We start from the raw sequence: 17,854 nt of genomic DNA, 5'->3' as shown, positions 1-17,854 counted from the left end.
GTGTTAATGTACTCACTCCTGCTTCTCAGATGAGGTGATGTGTTAATGTACTCACTCCTGCCTCTCAGGTGAGGTGATGTGTTAATGTACTCACTTCTGCCTCTCAGGTGAGTTGATGTGTTAATGTACACACTTCTGCCTCTCAGGTGAGGTGATGTGTTAATGTACTCACTTCTGCATCTCAGGTGAGGTGATGTGTTACTGTACTCATTCCTGCTTCTCAAGTGAGGTGATGTGTTAATGTACACAGTCCTGCTTCTCAGGAGAGGTGATGTGTTAATGTACTTACTCCTGCCTCTCAGGTGAGGTGATGTGTTAATTTACTCACTCTTGCCTTTCAGGTGAGGTGATGTGTTAATGTAGTCGCTCCTGCCTCTCAGTGAGGTGATGTGTTATTGTACTCATTTTTGCCTCTCAAGTAAGGTGATTTATTAAACATCTGATACTTGAAAAATGTGTGTGAAAAATATCATGTAGAAACAGATCTGGTTCACGAGGCATGCTGATGTACCTTCTTCTTCCTTTCTTTGTTAACTTTTATGTATTATGATGGGAGGGGGAAGCAGTACGTTCCTGCACTTCAGCTGAGGTGATGTTTTAATGTACTCACTCCTGCTTCTCAGGTGAGGTGATGTATTAATGTACTCACTCCTGCTTCTCACTCAGGTGAGGTGATGTGTTAATGTACTTACTCCTGCCTCTCAGGTGAGGTGATGTGTTAATGTACTCACTCCTGCTTCTCACTCAGGTAAGGTGATGTGTTAATGTACTTACTCCTGCCTCTCAGGTGAGGTGATGTGTTAATGTACTCATTCCTGCTTCTCAGGTGAGGTGATGTGTTAATGTACTCACTCCTGCCTCTCAGGTGAGGTGATGTGTTAATGTACTCCTTCCTGTCTCTCAGGTGAGGTGATGTGTTAATGTACTCACTCCTGCCTCTCAGGTGAGGTGATGTGTTAATGTACTCACTCCTGCTTCTCAGGCAAGGTGATGTGTTAATGTACTCACTCCTGCTTCTTACTCAAGTGAGGTGATGTGTTAATGTACTTACTCCTGCCTCTCAGGTGAGGTGATGTGTTAATGTAGTCACTCCTGCCTCTCAGTGAGGTGATGTGTTAATGTACTTACTCCTGCCTCTCAGGTGAGGTGATGTGTTAATGTACTCACTTCTGCCTCTCATGTGAGGTGATGTGTTAATGTACTTACTCCTGCCTCTCAGGTGAGGTGATGTGTTAATGTACTCACTTCTGCCTCTCAGGTGAGGTGATGTGTTAATGTACACACTTCTGCATCTCAGATGAGGTGATGTGTTACTGTACTCACTCCTGCTTCTCAGGTGAGGGGATGTGTTAATGTACTCACTCCTGCCTCTCAGGTGAGGTGATGTGCAAATGTACTCACTCCTGCTTCTTATTCAGGTGAGGTGATGTGTTAATGTACTTACTCCTGCCTCTCAGGTGAGGTGATGTGTTAATGTACTCATTTTTGCCTCCCAAGTAAGGTGATTTATTAAACATCTGATACTTGAAAAATGTGTGTGAAAAATATCATGTAGAAACAGATCTGGTTCAAGAGGCATGCTGATGTACCTTCTTCTTCCTTTCTTTGTTAACTTTTATGTATTATGATGGGAGGGGGAAGCAGTACGTTCCTGCACTTAAGCTGAGGTGATGTGTTAATGTACTCACTCCTGCTTCTCAGGTGAGGTGATGTATTAATGTACTCACTCCTGCTTCTCACTCAGGTGAGGTGATGTGTTAATATACTTACTCCTGCCTCTCAGGTGAGGTGATGTGTTAATGTACTCACTCCTACTTCTCAGGTGAGGTGATGTGTTAATGTACTCATTCCTGCTTCTCAGGTGAGGTGATGTGTTAATGTACTCACTCCTGCTTCTCACTCAGGTGAGGTGATGTGTTAATGTACTTACTCCTGTCTCTCAGGTGAGGTGATGTGTTAATGTACTCATTCCTGCTTCTCAGGTGAGGTGATGTGTTAATGTACTCACTCCTGCCTCACAGGTGAGGTGATGTGTTAATATACTCACTCCTGCCTCTCAGGTGAGGTGATGTGTTAATGTACTCACTCCTGCCTCTCAAGTGAGGTGATGTGTTAATGTACTCACTCCTGCCTCTCAGGTGAGGTGATGTGCTAATGTACTCACTCCTGCTTCTCAGGAGAGGTGATGTGTTAATTTACTTACTCCTGCCTCTCAGGTGAGGTGAAGTGTTAATATACTCACTCCTGCCTCTCAGGTGAGGTGATGTGTTAATGTACTCACTCCTGCTTCTCAGATGAGGTGATGTGTTAATGTACTTACTCCTGCCTCTCAGGTGAGGTGATGTGTTAATGTACTCACATCTGCCTCTCAGGTGAGGTGATGTGTTAATGTACTCACTTCTGCGTCTCAGGTAAGGTGATGTGTTACTGTACTCATTCCTGCTTCTCAGGTGAGGTGATGTGTTAATGTATACAATCCTGCTTCTCAGGAGAGGTGATGTGTTAATGTACTTACTCCTGCCTCTCAGGTGAGGTGGTGTGTTAATTTACTCACTCTTGCCTTTCAGGTGAGGTGATGTGTTAATGTAGTCACTCCTGCCTCTCAGTGAGGTGATGTGTTATTGTACTCATTTTTGCCTCTCAAGTAAGGTGATTTATTAAACATCTGATACTTGAAAAATGTGTGTGAAAAATATCATGTAGAAACAGATCTGGTTCACGAGGCATGCTGATGTGCCTTCTTCTTCCTTTCTTTGTTAACTTTTATGTATTATGATGGGGGGGGAAGCAGTACGTTCCTGCACTTCAGCTGAGGTGATGTTTTAATGTACTCACTCCTGCTTCTCAGGTGAGGTGATGTATTAATGTACTCACTCCTGCTTCTCACTCAGGTGAGGTGATGTGTTAATGTACTTACTCCTGCCTCTCAGGTGAGGTGATGTGTTAATGTACTCACTCCTGCTTTTCACTCAGGTAAGGTGATGTGTTAATGTACTTACTCCTGCCTCTCAGGTGAGGCGATGTGTTAATGTACTCATTCCTGCTTCTCAGGTGAGGAGATGTGTTAATGTACTCACTCCTGCCTCTCAGGTGAGGTGATGTGTTAATGTACTCCTTTCTGCCTCTCAGGCGAGGTGATGTGTTAATGTACTCACTCCTGCCTCTCAGGTGAGGTTATGTGTTAATGTACTCACTCCTGCTTCTCAGGCGAGGTGATCTGTTAATGTACTCACTCCTGCTTCTTACTCAGGTGAGGTGATGTGTTAATGTACTTACTCCTGCCTCTCAGGTGAGGTGATGTGTTAATGTAGTCACTCCTGCCTCTCAGTGAGGTGATGTGTTAATGTACTTACTCCTGCCTCTCAGGGGAGGTGATGTGTTAATGTACTCACTTCTGCCTCTCATGTGAGGTGATGTGTTAATGTACTTACTCCTGCCTCTCAGGTGAGGTGATGTGTTAATGTACTCACTCTTGCTTCTCAGGTGAGGTGATGTGTTAATGTACTCACTCCTGCTTCTCACTCAGGTGAGGTGATGTGTTAATGTACTTACTCCTGCCTCTCAGGTGAGGTGATGTGTTAAGGTACTCACTCCTGCCTCTCAGGTGAGGTGATGTGTTAATGTACTCACTCCTGCTTCTCAGGTGAGGTGATGTGTTAATGTACTTCCTCCTGCCTTTCAGGTGAGGTGATGTGTTAATGTACTCACTTCTGCCTCTCAGGTGAGGTGATGTGTTAATGTACTCACTTCTGCCTCTCAGGTGAGGTGATGTGTTAATGCACTCACTCCTGCTTCTCAGGTGAGGTGATGTGTCAATGTACTCACTCCTGCTTCTCACTCAGGTGAGGTGATGTGTTAATGTACTTACTCCTGCCTCTCAGGTGAGGTGATGTGTTAATGTACTCACTTATGCCTCTCAGGTGAGGTGATGTGTTAATATACTTACTTCTACCTCTCAGGTGAGGTGATGTGTGAATGTACTCACTTCTGCCTCTCAGGTGAGGTGATGTGTTAATGTACTCTCTCCTGCTTCTCAGGTGAGGTGATGTGTTAATGTACTCATTCATGCTTCTCAGCTGAGGTGATGTGTTAATGTACTCACTCCTGCCTCACAGGTGAGGTGATGTGTTAATGTACTCACTCCTGCCTCTCAGGTGAGGTGATGTGTTAATGTACTCACTCCTGCCTCTCAGGTGAGGTGATGTTTTAATGTACTCACTCCTGCCTCTCAGGTGAGGTGATGTGCTAATGTACTCACTCCTGCTTCTCAGGAGAGGTGATGTGTTAATTTACTTACTCCTGCCTCTCAGGTGAGGTGAAGTGTTAATGTACTCACTCCTGCCTCTCAGGTGAGGTGATGTGTTAATGTACTCACTCCTGCTTCTCAGATGAGGTGATGTGTTAATGTACTCACTCCTGCCTCTCAGGTGAGGTGATGTGTTAATGTACTCACTTCTGCCTCTCAGGTGAGGTGATGTGTTAATGTACTCACTTCTGCCTCTCAGGTGAGGTGATGTGTTAATGTACTCACTTCTGCATCTCAGGTGAGGTGATGTGTTACTGTACTCATTCCTGCTTCTCAAGTGAGGTGATGTGTTAATGTACACAATCCTGCTTCTCAGGAGAGGTGATGTGTTAATGTACTTACTCCTGCCTCTCAGGTGAGGTGATGTGTTAATTTACTCACTCTTGCCTTTCAGGTGAGGTGATGTGTTAATGTAGTCGCTCCTGCCTCTCAGTGAGGTGATGTGTTATTGTACTCATTTTTGCCTCTCAAGTAAGGTGATTTATTAAACATCTGATACTTGAAAAATGTGTGTGAAAAATATCATGTAGAAACAGATCTGGTTCACGAGGCATGCTGATGTACCTTCTTCTTCCTTTCTTTGTTAACTTTTATGTATTATGATGGGAGGGGGAAGCAGTACGTTCCTGCACTTCAGCTGAGGTGATGTTTTAATGTACTCACTCCTGCTTCTCAGGTGAGGTGATGTATTAATGTACTCACTCCTGCTTCTCACTCAGGTGAGGTGATGTGTTAATGTACTTACTCCTGCCTCTCAGGTGAGGTGATGTGTTAATGTACTCACTCCTGCTTCTCACTCAGGTAAGGTGATGTGTTAATGTACTTACTCCTGCCTCTCAGGTGAGGTGATGTGTTAATGTACTCATTCCTGCTTCTCAGGTGAGGTGATGTGTTAATGTACTCACTCCTGCCTCTCAGGTGAGGTGATGTGTTAATGTACTCCTTCCTGTCTCTCAGGTGAGGTGATGTGTTAATGTACTCACTCCTGCCTCTCAGGTGAGGTGATGTGTTAATGTACTCACTCCTGCTTCTCAGGCAAGGTGATGTGTTAATGTACTCACTCCTGCTTCTTACTCAAGTGAGGTGATGTGTTAATGTACTTACTCCTGCCTCTCAGGTGAGGTGATGTGTTAATGTAGTCACTCCTGCCTCTCAGTGAGGTGATGTGTTAATGTACTTACTCCTGCCTCTCAGGTGAGGTGATGTGTTAATGTACTCACTTCTGCCTCTCATGTGAGGTGATGTGTTAATGTACTTACTCCTGCCTCTCAGGTGAGGTGATGTGTTAATGTACTCACTTCTGCCTCTCAGGTGAGGTGATGTGTTAATGTACACACTTCTGCATCTCAGATGAGGTGATGTGTTACTGTACTCACTCCTGCTTCTCAGGCGAGGTGATGTGTTAATGTACTCACTCCTGCTTCTTACTCAGGTGAGGTGATGTGTTAATGTACTTACTCCTGCCTCTCAGGTGAGGTGATGTTTTAAGGTACTCACTCCTGCCTCTCAGGTGAGGTGATGTGTTAATGTACTCACTCCTGCTTCTCAGGTGAGGTGATGTGTTAATGTACTTACTCCTGCCTTTCAGGTTAGGTGATGTGTTAATGTACTCACTTCTGCCTCTCAGGTGAGGTGATGTGTTAATGTACTCACTTCTGCCTCTCAGGTGAGGTGATGTGTTAATGTACTTACTTCTACCTCTCAGGTGAGGTGATGTGTGAATGTACTCACTTCTGCCTCTCAGGTGAGGTGATGTGTTAATGTACTCTCTCCTGCTTCTCAGGTGAGGTGATGTGTTAATGTACTCACTTCTGCCTCTCAGGTGAGGTGATGTGTTAATGTACTCACTTCTGCCTCTCAGGTGAGGTGATGTGTTAATGTACTCACTCCTGCTTCTCAGGTGAGGTGATGTGTCAATGTACTCACTCCTGCTTCTCACTCAGGTGAGGTGATGTGTTAATGTACTTACTCCTGCCTCTCAGGTGAGGTAATGTGTTAATGTAGTCACTTATGCCTCTCAGGTGAGGTGATGTGTTAATGTACTCACTTCTGCCTCTCAGGTGAGGTGATGTGTGAATGTACTCACTTCTGCCTCTCAGGTGAGGTGATGTGTTAATGTACTCTCTCCTGCTTCTCGGGTGAGGTGATGTGTTAATGTACTCACTCCTGCTTCTCAGGAGAGGTGATGTGTTAATTTACTTACTCCTGCCTCTCAGCTGAGGTGATGTGTTAATGTAGTCGATCCTGCCTCTCAGTGAGGTGATGTGTTATTGTACTCATTTTTGCCTCTCAAATAAGGTGATTTATTAAACATCTGATACTTGAAAAATGTGTGTGAAAAATATCACGTAGAAACAGATCTTCTTCAAGAGGCATGCTGATGTACCTTCTTCTTCCTTTCTTTGTTAACTTTTATGTATTATGATGGGAGAGGGTAGCAGTACGTTCCTGCACTTCAGCTGAGGTGATGTGTTAATGTACTCACTCCTGCTTCTCAGGTGACGTGATGTATTAATGTACTCACTCCTGCTTCTCAGGTGAGGTGATGTATTAATGTACTCACTCCTACTTCTCAGGTGAGGTGATGTGTTAATGTACTTACTCCTGCCTCTCAGGTGAGGTGATGTGTTAATGTAGTCACTTATGCCTTTCAGGTGAGGTGATGTGTTAATGTATTCATTTCTGCCTCTCGGGTGAGGTGATGTGTTAATGTACTCACTTCTACCTCTCAGGTGAGGTGATGTTTTAATGTACTCACTTCTGCCTCTCAGGTGAGGTGATGTGTTAATGTACTCACTCCTGCTTCTCAGTTGAGGTGACGTGTTAATGTACTCACTCCTGCTTCTCAGGTGAGGTGATGTGTTAATGTACTTACTCCTGCCTCTCAGGTGAGGTGATATGTTAATTTACTCACTCCTGCCTTTCAGGTGAGGTGATGTGTTAATGTACTCACTCCTGCTTCTCAGGTGAGGTGATGTGTTAATGTACTCATTCCTGCCTTTCAGGTGAGGTGATGTGTTAATGTAGTCACTCCTGCCTCTCAGTGATGTGTTGTGTTATTGTACTCATTTTTGCCTCTCAAGTAAGGTGATTTATTAAAGTACTCACTCCTCCCCCTCAGCTGAAGTGAAGCATTTTTGCCCTTGTCCTGCCCCTCAGCTGATGGGATGTGTTAACGCATATATCCCAGCCCCACAGCTGAGGTGATGTGTTAATGCACATGTTCCAGTCCTTCACCTGATGTGATCTGTTATTGCACATGTCCCTGCTCCACAGGTGATGCTATGTGTTAATGCACATGTTCCAGTCCTTCACCTGATATGATGCTTTATTGCACATGTCCCTGCCCCTCAGCTGAGGTGATGTGTTAATGCATATATCCCAGCCCCATAGCTGAAGTGGTGTGTTGATGTACATGTTCCAGTCCTTCACCTGAGGTGATGTGTTATTGCACACATCCCTGCCCCACAGGTGAGGTGATGTCTTAAAGAACATGTCCCTGCATCTCAGTTGAGGTGATGTGTTAATGTATATTTCTCTGGCCCTCAGCTGAAGGATGTGTTAATGCACATGTCCCTGCCTCTCAGATAACATGATGTGTTAATGCTCTCACTCCTGTCCAACTGAGGTGATGTGCCAATGCACATGTTCCTGTCCCTCACCCGAGGTCCATGTCCCTGCACCACAGCTGATGTCATGTGTTAATGTACATGTCCCTGCCCCACAGCTGAGGTGATGTGTTAATGTTAATGTACATGTCCCTTCCCTTCAGCTGAGGTGATGTGTTAATGCACATGTCCCTGCCCCACAGCTGAGCTGATGTGTTAATGCACATGTCCCAGCACCTCAACTGAGGTGATGTGTTAATGCACATGTCCCTGCCCTTCAGATAACATGATGTGCTAATGCTCTCACTCCTGTCTCTCACCTGAGGTGATGTGTCAATGCACATGTTCCTGTCCCCCACCTGAGGTGATGTGTCAATGCACATGTACCTGTCCCTCACCTGAGGTGATGTGTTAATGCACATGTTCCTGCCTCTCAGATAACATGATGTGTTAATGCTCTCACTCCTGTCCCTCATCTGAGGTCATGTGTCAATGCACATGTACCTGTCCCTCACCTGAGGTGATGTGTCAATGCACATGTACCTGTCCCTCACCTGAGGTGATGTGTTAATGCACATGTCCCTGCCTCTCAGATAACATGATGTGTTAATGCTGTCACTCCTGTCCCTCAACTGAGGTGATGTGTCAATGCACATGTACCTGTCCCTCACCTGAGGTGATGTGTCAATGCACATGTACCTGTCCCTCACCTGAGGTGATGTGTTAATGCACATGTTCCTGCCTCTCAGATAACATGATGTGCTAATGCTCTCACTCCTGTCCCTCACCTCAGGTGATGTGTTAATGCACATGTACCTGTCCCTCACCTGAGGTGATGTGTTAATGCACATGTCCCTGCCTCTCAGATAACATGATGTGTTAATGCTCTCACTCCTGTCCCTCACCTGAGGTGATGTGTCAATGCACATGTTCCTGTCCCTCACCTGAGGTGATGTGTCAATGCACATGTTCCTGTCCCTCACCTGAGGTGATGTGTCAATGCACATGTTCCTGTCCCTCACCTGAGGTGATGTGTCAATGCACATGTTCCTGTCCCTCACCTGAGGTGATGTGTCAATGCACATGTTCCTGTCCCTCACCTGAGGTGATGTGCCAATGCACATATTCCTGTCTTTCACCTGAGGTGATGTATCAATGCACATGTTCCTGTCCCTCACCTGAGGTAATGTGTTAAAGCACATGTCCCTGCACCACAGCTGAGGTGATGCTTTAATACACATGTCCCTGCCCCACAGCTATGTGATATGTTAATCCATTTGTTCCTGCCCATAGTTGCTTCGCTCTCATTTGTTTATCTTTGTAAATCACACAAGCATGAGGAGGAGCATGTTCCAGCAACTTTCTATTTCTCCACAGTTTTAATAGCTTAGTGATAGAAAACTGAAGTGTTGTTACAGAGGGCTTAGGTTCAAATCATAGCTGATGCATACATTCTTTAGTGCTATGCTCCTAAACATTTGATCAGGCCTTCCAAATCCGGTACAACAATTCATATGAGCTCAGGTCCAGGAAGCATGCTGATACATTCTCTCTTCTTTCTGTTGTTTCTTTCATATATATTGAAAGCACTAAAATATACTTATTTCTTGAAGGAGTGATATTTTGTGACTCGTGTAGTTTAGTCCTTAAATTAGACTATTTATTGATTTAAAAAATATTAGGTTTATGAAGCCAGGATCTGTTAAAATGATTGGTAACTATAACATAAAATAATGATGGAAATACTGTTATCAAAAATCTTACAGCTGTGTTTGATTGAAAAAGAAACAGGAAGTTTTGTAGATAGAGTGTCTAAGACAAATACTGCAATTGCAAATTCATTATTACAGTGCAGTACAATATTAAGGAAAATGGGCAAAATACATTGAGAAATATGTTACATATATATATTTATCACACAGTCTGAGTATACAAACGTCAAATGTTGAAAATCAACTAGGACAAGCTGTACTAACAAGCATCTGTTACAACTCTAGAATGCTATCTCAGCATCTGGTAAAACTATGAGGTACAACCCAGCTAAGGAAGTGTTAGTCACATCATATTGTAAATAAGCATGAACCAGTTTCTTCAGGTGTGTAACAGTTGCTTCGTACTTATGAACCTATTAAATGCACAACAAATGAAACAATTCTAGAAGATGAGATAAAAATGCATTCTAAAGCAGTGATATACTATAAACAGACAAAAATGAACAAAAGCAGGCTCAGTTGCCAACCCTCTTCCACTTGCTAAGTGTTTGAGTTGCACTTTATGTGTAGGAACATACCCACCCTGAAATATGTGCAAGAGTATATGCCAAGCTGTTTATTCACCTCTTAAGTTAGCAGGCATCTTCCACTTCTAACGCTAATTTAATAGACTTCCACTGGAACTGTTTCTGTCTTACTGTGAACTTGCAACTGTGATCCAGGAAAAAATTATATGCCACTATTTGAAAACTTATACCAAAGTCTGACTAGCAAGATGGAAACAAGTCATACAGTTCAAAGCAAGGATCTCTTTTGTCATCATTGACCTATGATACAGAGCTGTCATCATTCACATTTTTAAATGTTCATGTATTCATCAGAAGTCAAACCACAGAATGCTTTTTTTCCAGTATGACCTTGTATCTGCAATTTCCTGCTGATGCCAGGCATACAGGAAAATGATGTTTCTTTCCTGAGATAATACAATGAAGCTCTGACTATCGGGGTCTATACTTGCAGCTTTCTTGTCATCTGTAATTGAGAATGGCTTTTATCACTATACTGTTTTAAAATGTGATTATCTGAACAATGTTTCCTCTCCCTAATTAGTAATAGTACTTCATTATCAAATAAATACTTTTACAAAATTACTTCCAAGCCTTACTATGCAGAATACTACACTGCATTTGTTTAGGTACCATTGGAAGACTTTCATTCCATTCTTTAAAAGGTCTCATTCCCTGCACCATAGCTTTGCAGATTTTAATGTTGCATCAATCTGATAAGCAATTTATGTTTTTATTACAATATTGTTTTGGGAATGGCTGTCAGTATAAAAGTATAATATTAAAGCAATTACTTACGGATGTGGCTTTAATTTAATGTAATTCATTGGCACAAAACCTTCAGTCCCATGCAGTTCTGCCTTGTACCAGTTCTGGTCATCTTCCATATTTAATATCTGAAATACAAAAATCCATTAAAAAACAGATATAAATAAGGATACCTTACCACATTCAACATGCCTTTAGTGCTTCATGGAATTTGAACCCTGTTACTGCTTTGTATAACTGAGATCACTAAATGTTATTGGTTAAATATCAGACCGCTTCATTTCTAAAACTAGTGTGTGTGTGTGTGTGTGTGTGTGTGTGTGTGTGTGTGTGTGTGTGTGTGCGTGTGCGTGTGCGTGTGTGTGTGTGTGTGTGTGTGTGTGTGTGTGTGTGTGTGTGTGTGTATACGTACTTGTGCATACATGTATGTGTTTATAATGTGTGTTTGTGTAGGAACTCTAGCAAGTATAGCCCTTTGTTCAGAGTGCATTTTTGTCTTGGTCTACAACTGGAGAACTCTGGATGACTTTTTTTATGGTCTTCAGTTTTGGTTGATTGGGGACACGAACTGAGGGATTTTCCAGGTACCAAATGACCTATCTACACCACTGTTGAATATAATGCACCACTGTATATGTATCTATCAGAATATGTCACTCCAGAGGTTCCTAACCAAAATGACTTGGCCTCAAGCCACTTAGTTATCTGGACCAATCATCTGCCCTTTCTCTGCATTTTGTTTCCTGTAGACTTATCCATGGTGATTTATGTACATCCTTTCAGTCCATGAAATAGCTTATACTCTTAGACTTACTATGTCTTTGTAAAATGGTTCCTCAAAAGGACATACAAAGAGCCTAGATTCCTATCAACAATTTAATAGGATAGGTCAGCATGACAAACTCATCTCTCAGTATATTTTCCACCTAGGGAAATAACTAGTCCTGCAGTTAAACAAAATAGCATCATACCTACATTTTAGACCAACCTACACAATTGGATGGGTACATACAAGATCTCTAGGCCCATCTTCTATAATGTCCCGCATTGAGGTAAGATGTAATTCTTTGTATTGGCTGTTCTAAACTCAGCTGAAAATGTTCTGATGGCTGATTGCCTGGTATCTGTCTTTGAATCTATGAGCCTGTAACTATCAAAGTTTAACAGACCTACACACTTTTTTTTTTTTTATTTAACATTTGTTGACCGGGAATGTCCGACTAGGTTCTGCAGATCCTGTTTTCAGCGGAGGTCCGGGGAGAAATGCTCCAGAAGCATGTCTTTAGAATGTGGGAGGAAACCGGAGTACCCAGAGGAAACCCACATGAACGCAGGGAGAACATGCAAACTCCACACAGAAGGCACCCGGGCCGAGAATCAAACCGGAGAACCTCTTGCTGTGAGGCGACAGCATTAACCGCTGCACCACTGCGCCACCCACCTAAACTAATATTAGTTTGCTCTGTTTGATCTGCATATTGTGAGGAAACAATGGAATCACTATATAACTAGGAATCTGCAGCATTATTGTCATTACCTATTTTTATCCAGCTAGCCTTTTAATACTGTGCTATCTTTTGCATGACACCAACATAACCTGCTTGCTCTACAGCCTTGAAGACCTCTGCTTTTCACTGCCACTGACCTTGGCATTTTTTCCTAGCTATTTACAAATATATTGGTCTACTTTTATTTCTTTTCAGGATAGCAGTTTTCATACCAATATGACATAATCAAATGCTGACATCTTAGATTACCAGTGGCAGATTTAGACAAAGAAACAATGAACAAATAGATCTCCCATGTTCAGTCTGATTAGTTTATAAAAAGAAAATAACTTTTTTTTTTTGCTGCAAGATCCCAGAGACCATAGTTACTGATTAGAAGTGCTGTTACTGCTGTTTTCTTTATTAGAAATGCATGTGATTCAAAAAGTAAACAGCACCTTAGAAAGTTAGCGTTATTATTTATTTATTTATTGGCATTTGTTTACAGGGAAAGCCTGACTAGGTAATAAATACCCATTGTTTATTTTTGCTCATTCATTTTTTTACCCATGCATGGGTACCCCTCAAATGATATATGGTATGATCCCAGTTATTCTCATTAGGGGCAGTATATAATTATTGATCATGGGATGGGTAAGTGCAATCTATAACCAAATGAGACAGGTTATTTCAAGCACAAAAAAAGAGAACTGGCTAGGCTTAAAATGGCCTGCTTTGGCAGCTAGCCTAGTACTTGCCTATGAACCTATTTTCACTGGAGGCCCTGGGAGTAAAGCTCCAGAGAGTTAAACAAGTAAAATACTAGTGCAAATATAATAAAAAAAACATATATAGATACAATTTGACAGTGGATTACATAGAAAACAATAAAGCATGAAGAAACAAGCGATGTAAAAATAAAAAGAAATAAAAATGACGATTAAATAAGACAGTCAGTATATGCAAACATATTAGAAGTATAGTCTGCTATGCTAGAAAATAAAAAAAAACAAGATACAAGCCCACCTTAAGAGTGGGGAGAGGGCAGGTGTTGAAAAGTTTAGATAGTGTGATGAAAGGATAGGTTAATGTTGTTGTTGTTTGTCTTTCGGCTTTTCCCTGTTAGGGGTCGCCACAGCAGAACTCTGGTACGCTAATGATTGGCAGTAGATTTTTACGGTGCCGAGTTGCCAGATCAACGCCCAGCCTTCAACGAAGGCACACCCATTCATGCATGTCTTTCAGAACGACACTCAACCGCAGGGAGGAAATGCAGACTCCACACAGAAGGCACTCCCTGCACTCCAGCCGAGAATCGAACGGGAGAACCTCTTGCTGTGAGGCAACAACGCTACCGCTGCACCACCGCGGATGAAAGGATAGGTTAATAAAAATGTAAAATAAATGATGATGAGCTATTCTGTACTATAAGCTAACATCCGCTATAAGCAAACATAATTGCACCATGTTATTAGCAGAAGGCCACTGATATTTTTATTTTCTTCTTTAAATGAGGATATCCATTTTAATAGCATATGATAACTTGGCAGATAGTGTATTATGAATAACAAAGCTGTGAGTTTAAGTTAAATTTGGCAAGAAAAACTTCATTGGCCTGATGATTGTTATTTTCTTGGTCCACAGTTTTCAAAGTGAGCCTTTTTATAGCAGGATATTTTAATTTACATGCCAACCGCATTAATGTTCTTCTTCAGTTCATTACAAAACAAACCTTAGCCAAAAACCTCATCTTTAGCTTTGTCCATCAGGAGACAAAGACTTATGAAGGAGATTTTGAATGCCTATTATGACTACAGTACAAAACAACACATTTATGAATTTACATTGCTTATTGTGTGTGAAGTCCTGACAAATTTGCTGACTTTATCCTTCAGTTTTTCAAGTGCTTCAGGAATTATTTAGATATATTCTGAAGGAAAGCAACTGCATGTAATGAAAGTCCTTAGAAGAAAGTGAATGTGAGAAGGAAAATAACCTTTTATTTTTCTGTCTTAATATTCATCGTCAAGTAATTTTGGCACAACAGTTGGTTTAAGGCAGCATAACTAATTCTATAGTTTCCCATTCTTTCAAAAGAAGTAAATCATCAGACGTATTATCTTCACAAATTTGCTAGTGGAATATGGATCTCTTCCCATTAAATAATTGGGTCTCATGGCATTTCCATACAAGCTTTCCTTTTCGGAATTCAGCACAAACAATATTATACAGATATCTAGAAACATCACTTGCTCCCAGGATGCCCCATCACTGATGCCCTCAGAAGAAATGTTCTTCCATTAAGCAGAATATTTGTTCACAGCAACAAATGGCCTGCTGCACCATGCCATATCTTCATGCCATACTCTTCCAAACATATGTGGCCATTTACTGCACTTCTTGAGTTTGCTCATAGCCATCTTGATCATTACAATATCTATAGATCTATTGAAAAGATAGCCTGTCTTATTTAAAAAAAAAAATGATGTCTCAGCAGCTAGCTCTGAGAGCCTAGAGGTCTTACCCCTGACAATAATGAGGAGAATCGGGTTCTAGAATGTGTCCTGTTTCTGATGAGCCATCCAACAGAGGTAGGACTCAGCAGTTATTAGCCTACTCTCCTATTTCGGGAGGAGGGAAAGGTGTATTTCTACTGTAGCTGCACCCTCTTTCTCGCTCTCTTTGAGATCAGGAGCAAGTCCCATGAGCAGGAATCAGATGACTTTGGGAGGGTTGCCTAAGTGAAAATGCTGTGCTTAAGTCAGTCATGGGAACATAACTTACCTTTTGTCATGTGGCAAGATTTAATGCAAGACTGCTTAAAAGCAACTGAGCCAAAATTTACTAAGAATCTTTAAAAATATTACCAAAACTTTCATATTCTTGTTTAACATTTTCACCAAGAATAATGTAGCCATTATGCCTTAGACATGTATATGTTAATCTGATTGGCAACTCACATAGTAAATACCATTCAATCTTGCTGAATCAATACAGCTTTTAGAACTTTTATAATTATCCCTGAAATTTGGTACATGTATAATCAGTTATAATAAAGACAGGTTACAGAGGATCTCCCTGTTGTGTGGGGCATAAGATATTAAATCTACAATGGAAATAGAATTTCCAAAGGTACCCTTCAATTGAGAAGTTCATCTGGTACAACCCTTCCTCTATCAGTCTTGGAAAAGTCAAACAAGGTTCCATCAAATATAGTTTAATTTACGAAAACTTTTCAAAATGTGTTCTCTTCAATAAACTGATTTCCTTTTTCTAAGTCTGCTCTGGGTGAGTGTAGACATATTTCCCCCTCGGACTGCAGACTGCAACAGTCTTCCTTTTTACTTAGCTGGTCAGGTGAATTTTCATTTGGTCAAATTAAGATCAATATTTTAGAAAGTGACGTAATATCAAAGTACAAAAATCCCACATAAGCAGTGCCAAACAAGTACCACCAAATACATCAATTTCAATTTAATAGAAAATAAAATGGTACCATCACTAAGAGCAGTATGTCCACTTTAACAAAACAAACAAAAATCTTTGGACCACAACTTACCTCTACTCTACAGACCATTTCTGTCCTAGCTATTTACAAACTTAAGTAGAGGAATGTTTATATGTTTTGAGATAATAAAATGTACACGCCGAGTACTATTTATAAACACGCTGCACAATTGCTTCAGGTCAGGTACATGGCATAAACCTCATACCACAGCCCTTTACAATTTATAAAAGCAACCAACTACCCGGCAGTGACAACATGCATTACTAGATACTTAGAGGAATCCATTTACATATTATGTGTGCAAATGAAGTCTTTCTGCAAGATTGCACCATGCATGGGAAGCTGAGATTTATAGTTGTACCAGTACAGGTTAACTGCACCAACAACTGAAGTAATGTTCCTGATGGCCCACACAACTGACATTTTTCTTAGCTCAAAAATTCAGGGCAGAAACATTAGTGTAACAGTAGCTATAATGGCTGAAAAATGCTCTTAACTGTATGAGCCTGCAGTGGATAGCATGTTTATCACAGCAACACTGTAATGCAGTCAAACATCCTGGCCCTCCCACACAGGAGCATCAGAAACAGTGCAAAAATTCAAAATGCCAGTAACAGACAAGGTAATTCTTAAGCTGGGTGAGGATAAAAGAAAAAACATTTTGCTGATTAATTAGGATATATAGATTTCCAGAACATTACATAAATCAGCAGATGAAGACCTTATCTGTCTTCAAAATTTGCTTCTGTTTCTCTCTGATTATATTTTCTGTATAACAGAGACACTTTCAGTTTTGGTTTTCATTTTTTTATCACCCCAGGACCATGATAGCTGGGTCCACTGCTGACATCCATATCAGTCCATTTGTCCCAGGGGTACTGGAGCCAGGTGCTCCCAAGCTGGCCTATTCATTCCTACCTGGAAATCCCAAACAGCCCTTCTGTTCCCTGGTAAGGGTCACATGAGAGGGACTGGGACAGATTACTGGTCCTGGTGAACAAACTATCATCCCCCATGGGAGTACCCGTTGGTGGCTACTTGAAGCCCACTGTTGCTGTCTACTGAGGACAAGTCTGCCTCTACATGCCATATTTCACTCAGCCGCTCAGTCCTGAGCACCATGACAGCATTAGTTCACATGGCTCAGACTACAATAGATGCCACCTTGTGGTCCTGCTGCGTGTCACCCTTGTGGAGCAGCCTCCCTCCTCTCCCTTCCCTTAAGGGGTAAACAAGCAATCGCCATTCACTATCATCTTCCTTGTGCAGCTTTTATGGCATCCAGGAAATTATCTGAACTTGATCCAGCTGCCACATAGTGAGGACCTTCACCGCACTGTGCCACAGAGCTGGCAGAGCCACATTCACTCTTGGTATGAAACTACTGTCTGTCATGTCAGATTTCTGAGACTGCATCTGTGCTTTTACATTAAGCAGCAAAAGGAAAACTGACACAAGAATGGCCAACAAAGGACTTGGCATCCAAATTACCAACAGTGGCTTGGGTTTCTATATTATCACTGTTTGTATTATCCAGAGTATTCATTCAGAGGTAACACCTGGTATAGCCTCATAATGATTAGGTGTGACAAAGCCCCCCTCTGACCAGGACAATATTTTTTCAGGTATTAATGTCTTGGCCATATATATTGATGCCTAGCACAGTTCTCAACTTCTATGCTCTAGAATCAGGGACAAAGCCAAAAATATATATATTTTTAATTTATTTAACATTTGTTTATTGGGAAAGTCCAACTGGGACAGAGCCCATTTTCAGAAGAGGCCCAGGGAGAAACACCCCAGATGCATGTCTTTGGAATATGGAAGGATGGTTCTCACGTGAATGCAGGGAGGACAGCCAGACTCCATACAGATGGCACCCAACCGAGAATTGAACCA

The 17,854-nt window shown here is 41.7% G+C and overlaps 1 protein-coding gene across 1 annotated transcript in view; it reads right to left on the bottom strand.

The window, feature by feature from the left end:
- LOC122816646 (GRB2 related adaptor protein) overlaps window positions 1–17,854 on the bottom strand; it is a 526,043-nt gene that overhangs the window by 428,003 nt on the left and 80,186 nt on the right. The window contains exon 2 of the mRNA XM_044089578.1: window positions 10,991–11,088. Within this exon, the coding sequence (XP_043945513.1) occupies window positions 10,991–11,088 (98 nt within the window). The remainder of the gene's footprint in view (window positions 1–10,990; window positions 11,089–17,854) is intronic.

Source organism: Protopterus annectens, chromosome 12.part0 (assembly GCF_019279795.1).
Source record: "Protopterus annectens isolate FY-2018-M chromosome 12.part0, PAN1.0, whole genome shotgun sequence".
NCBI classification, from domain to species: Eukaryota; Metazoa; Chordata; order Ceratodontiformes; family Protopteridae; genus Protopterus; species Protopterus annectens.
This window is presented reverse-complemented; position numbering and strand designations above follow the sequence as displayed.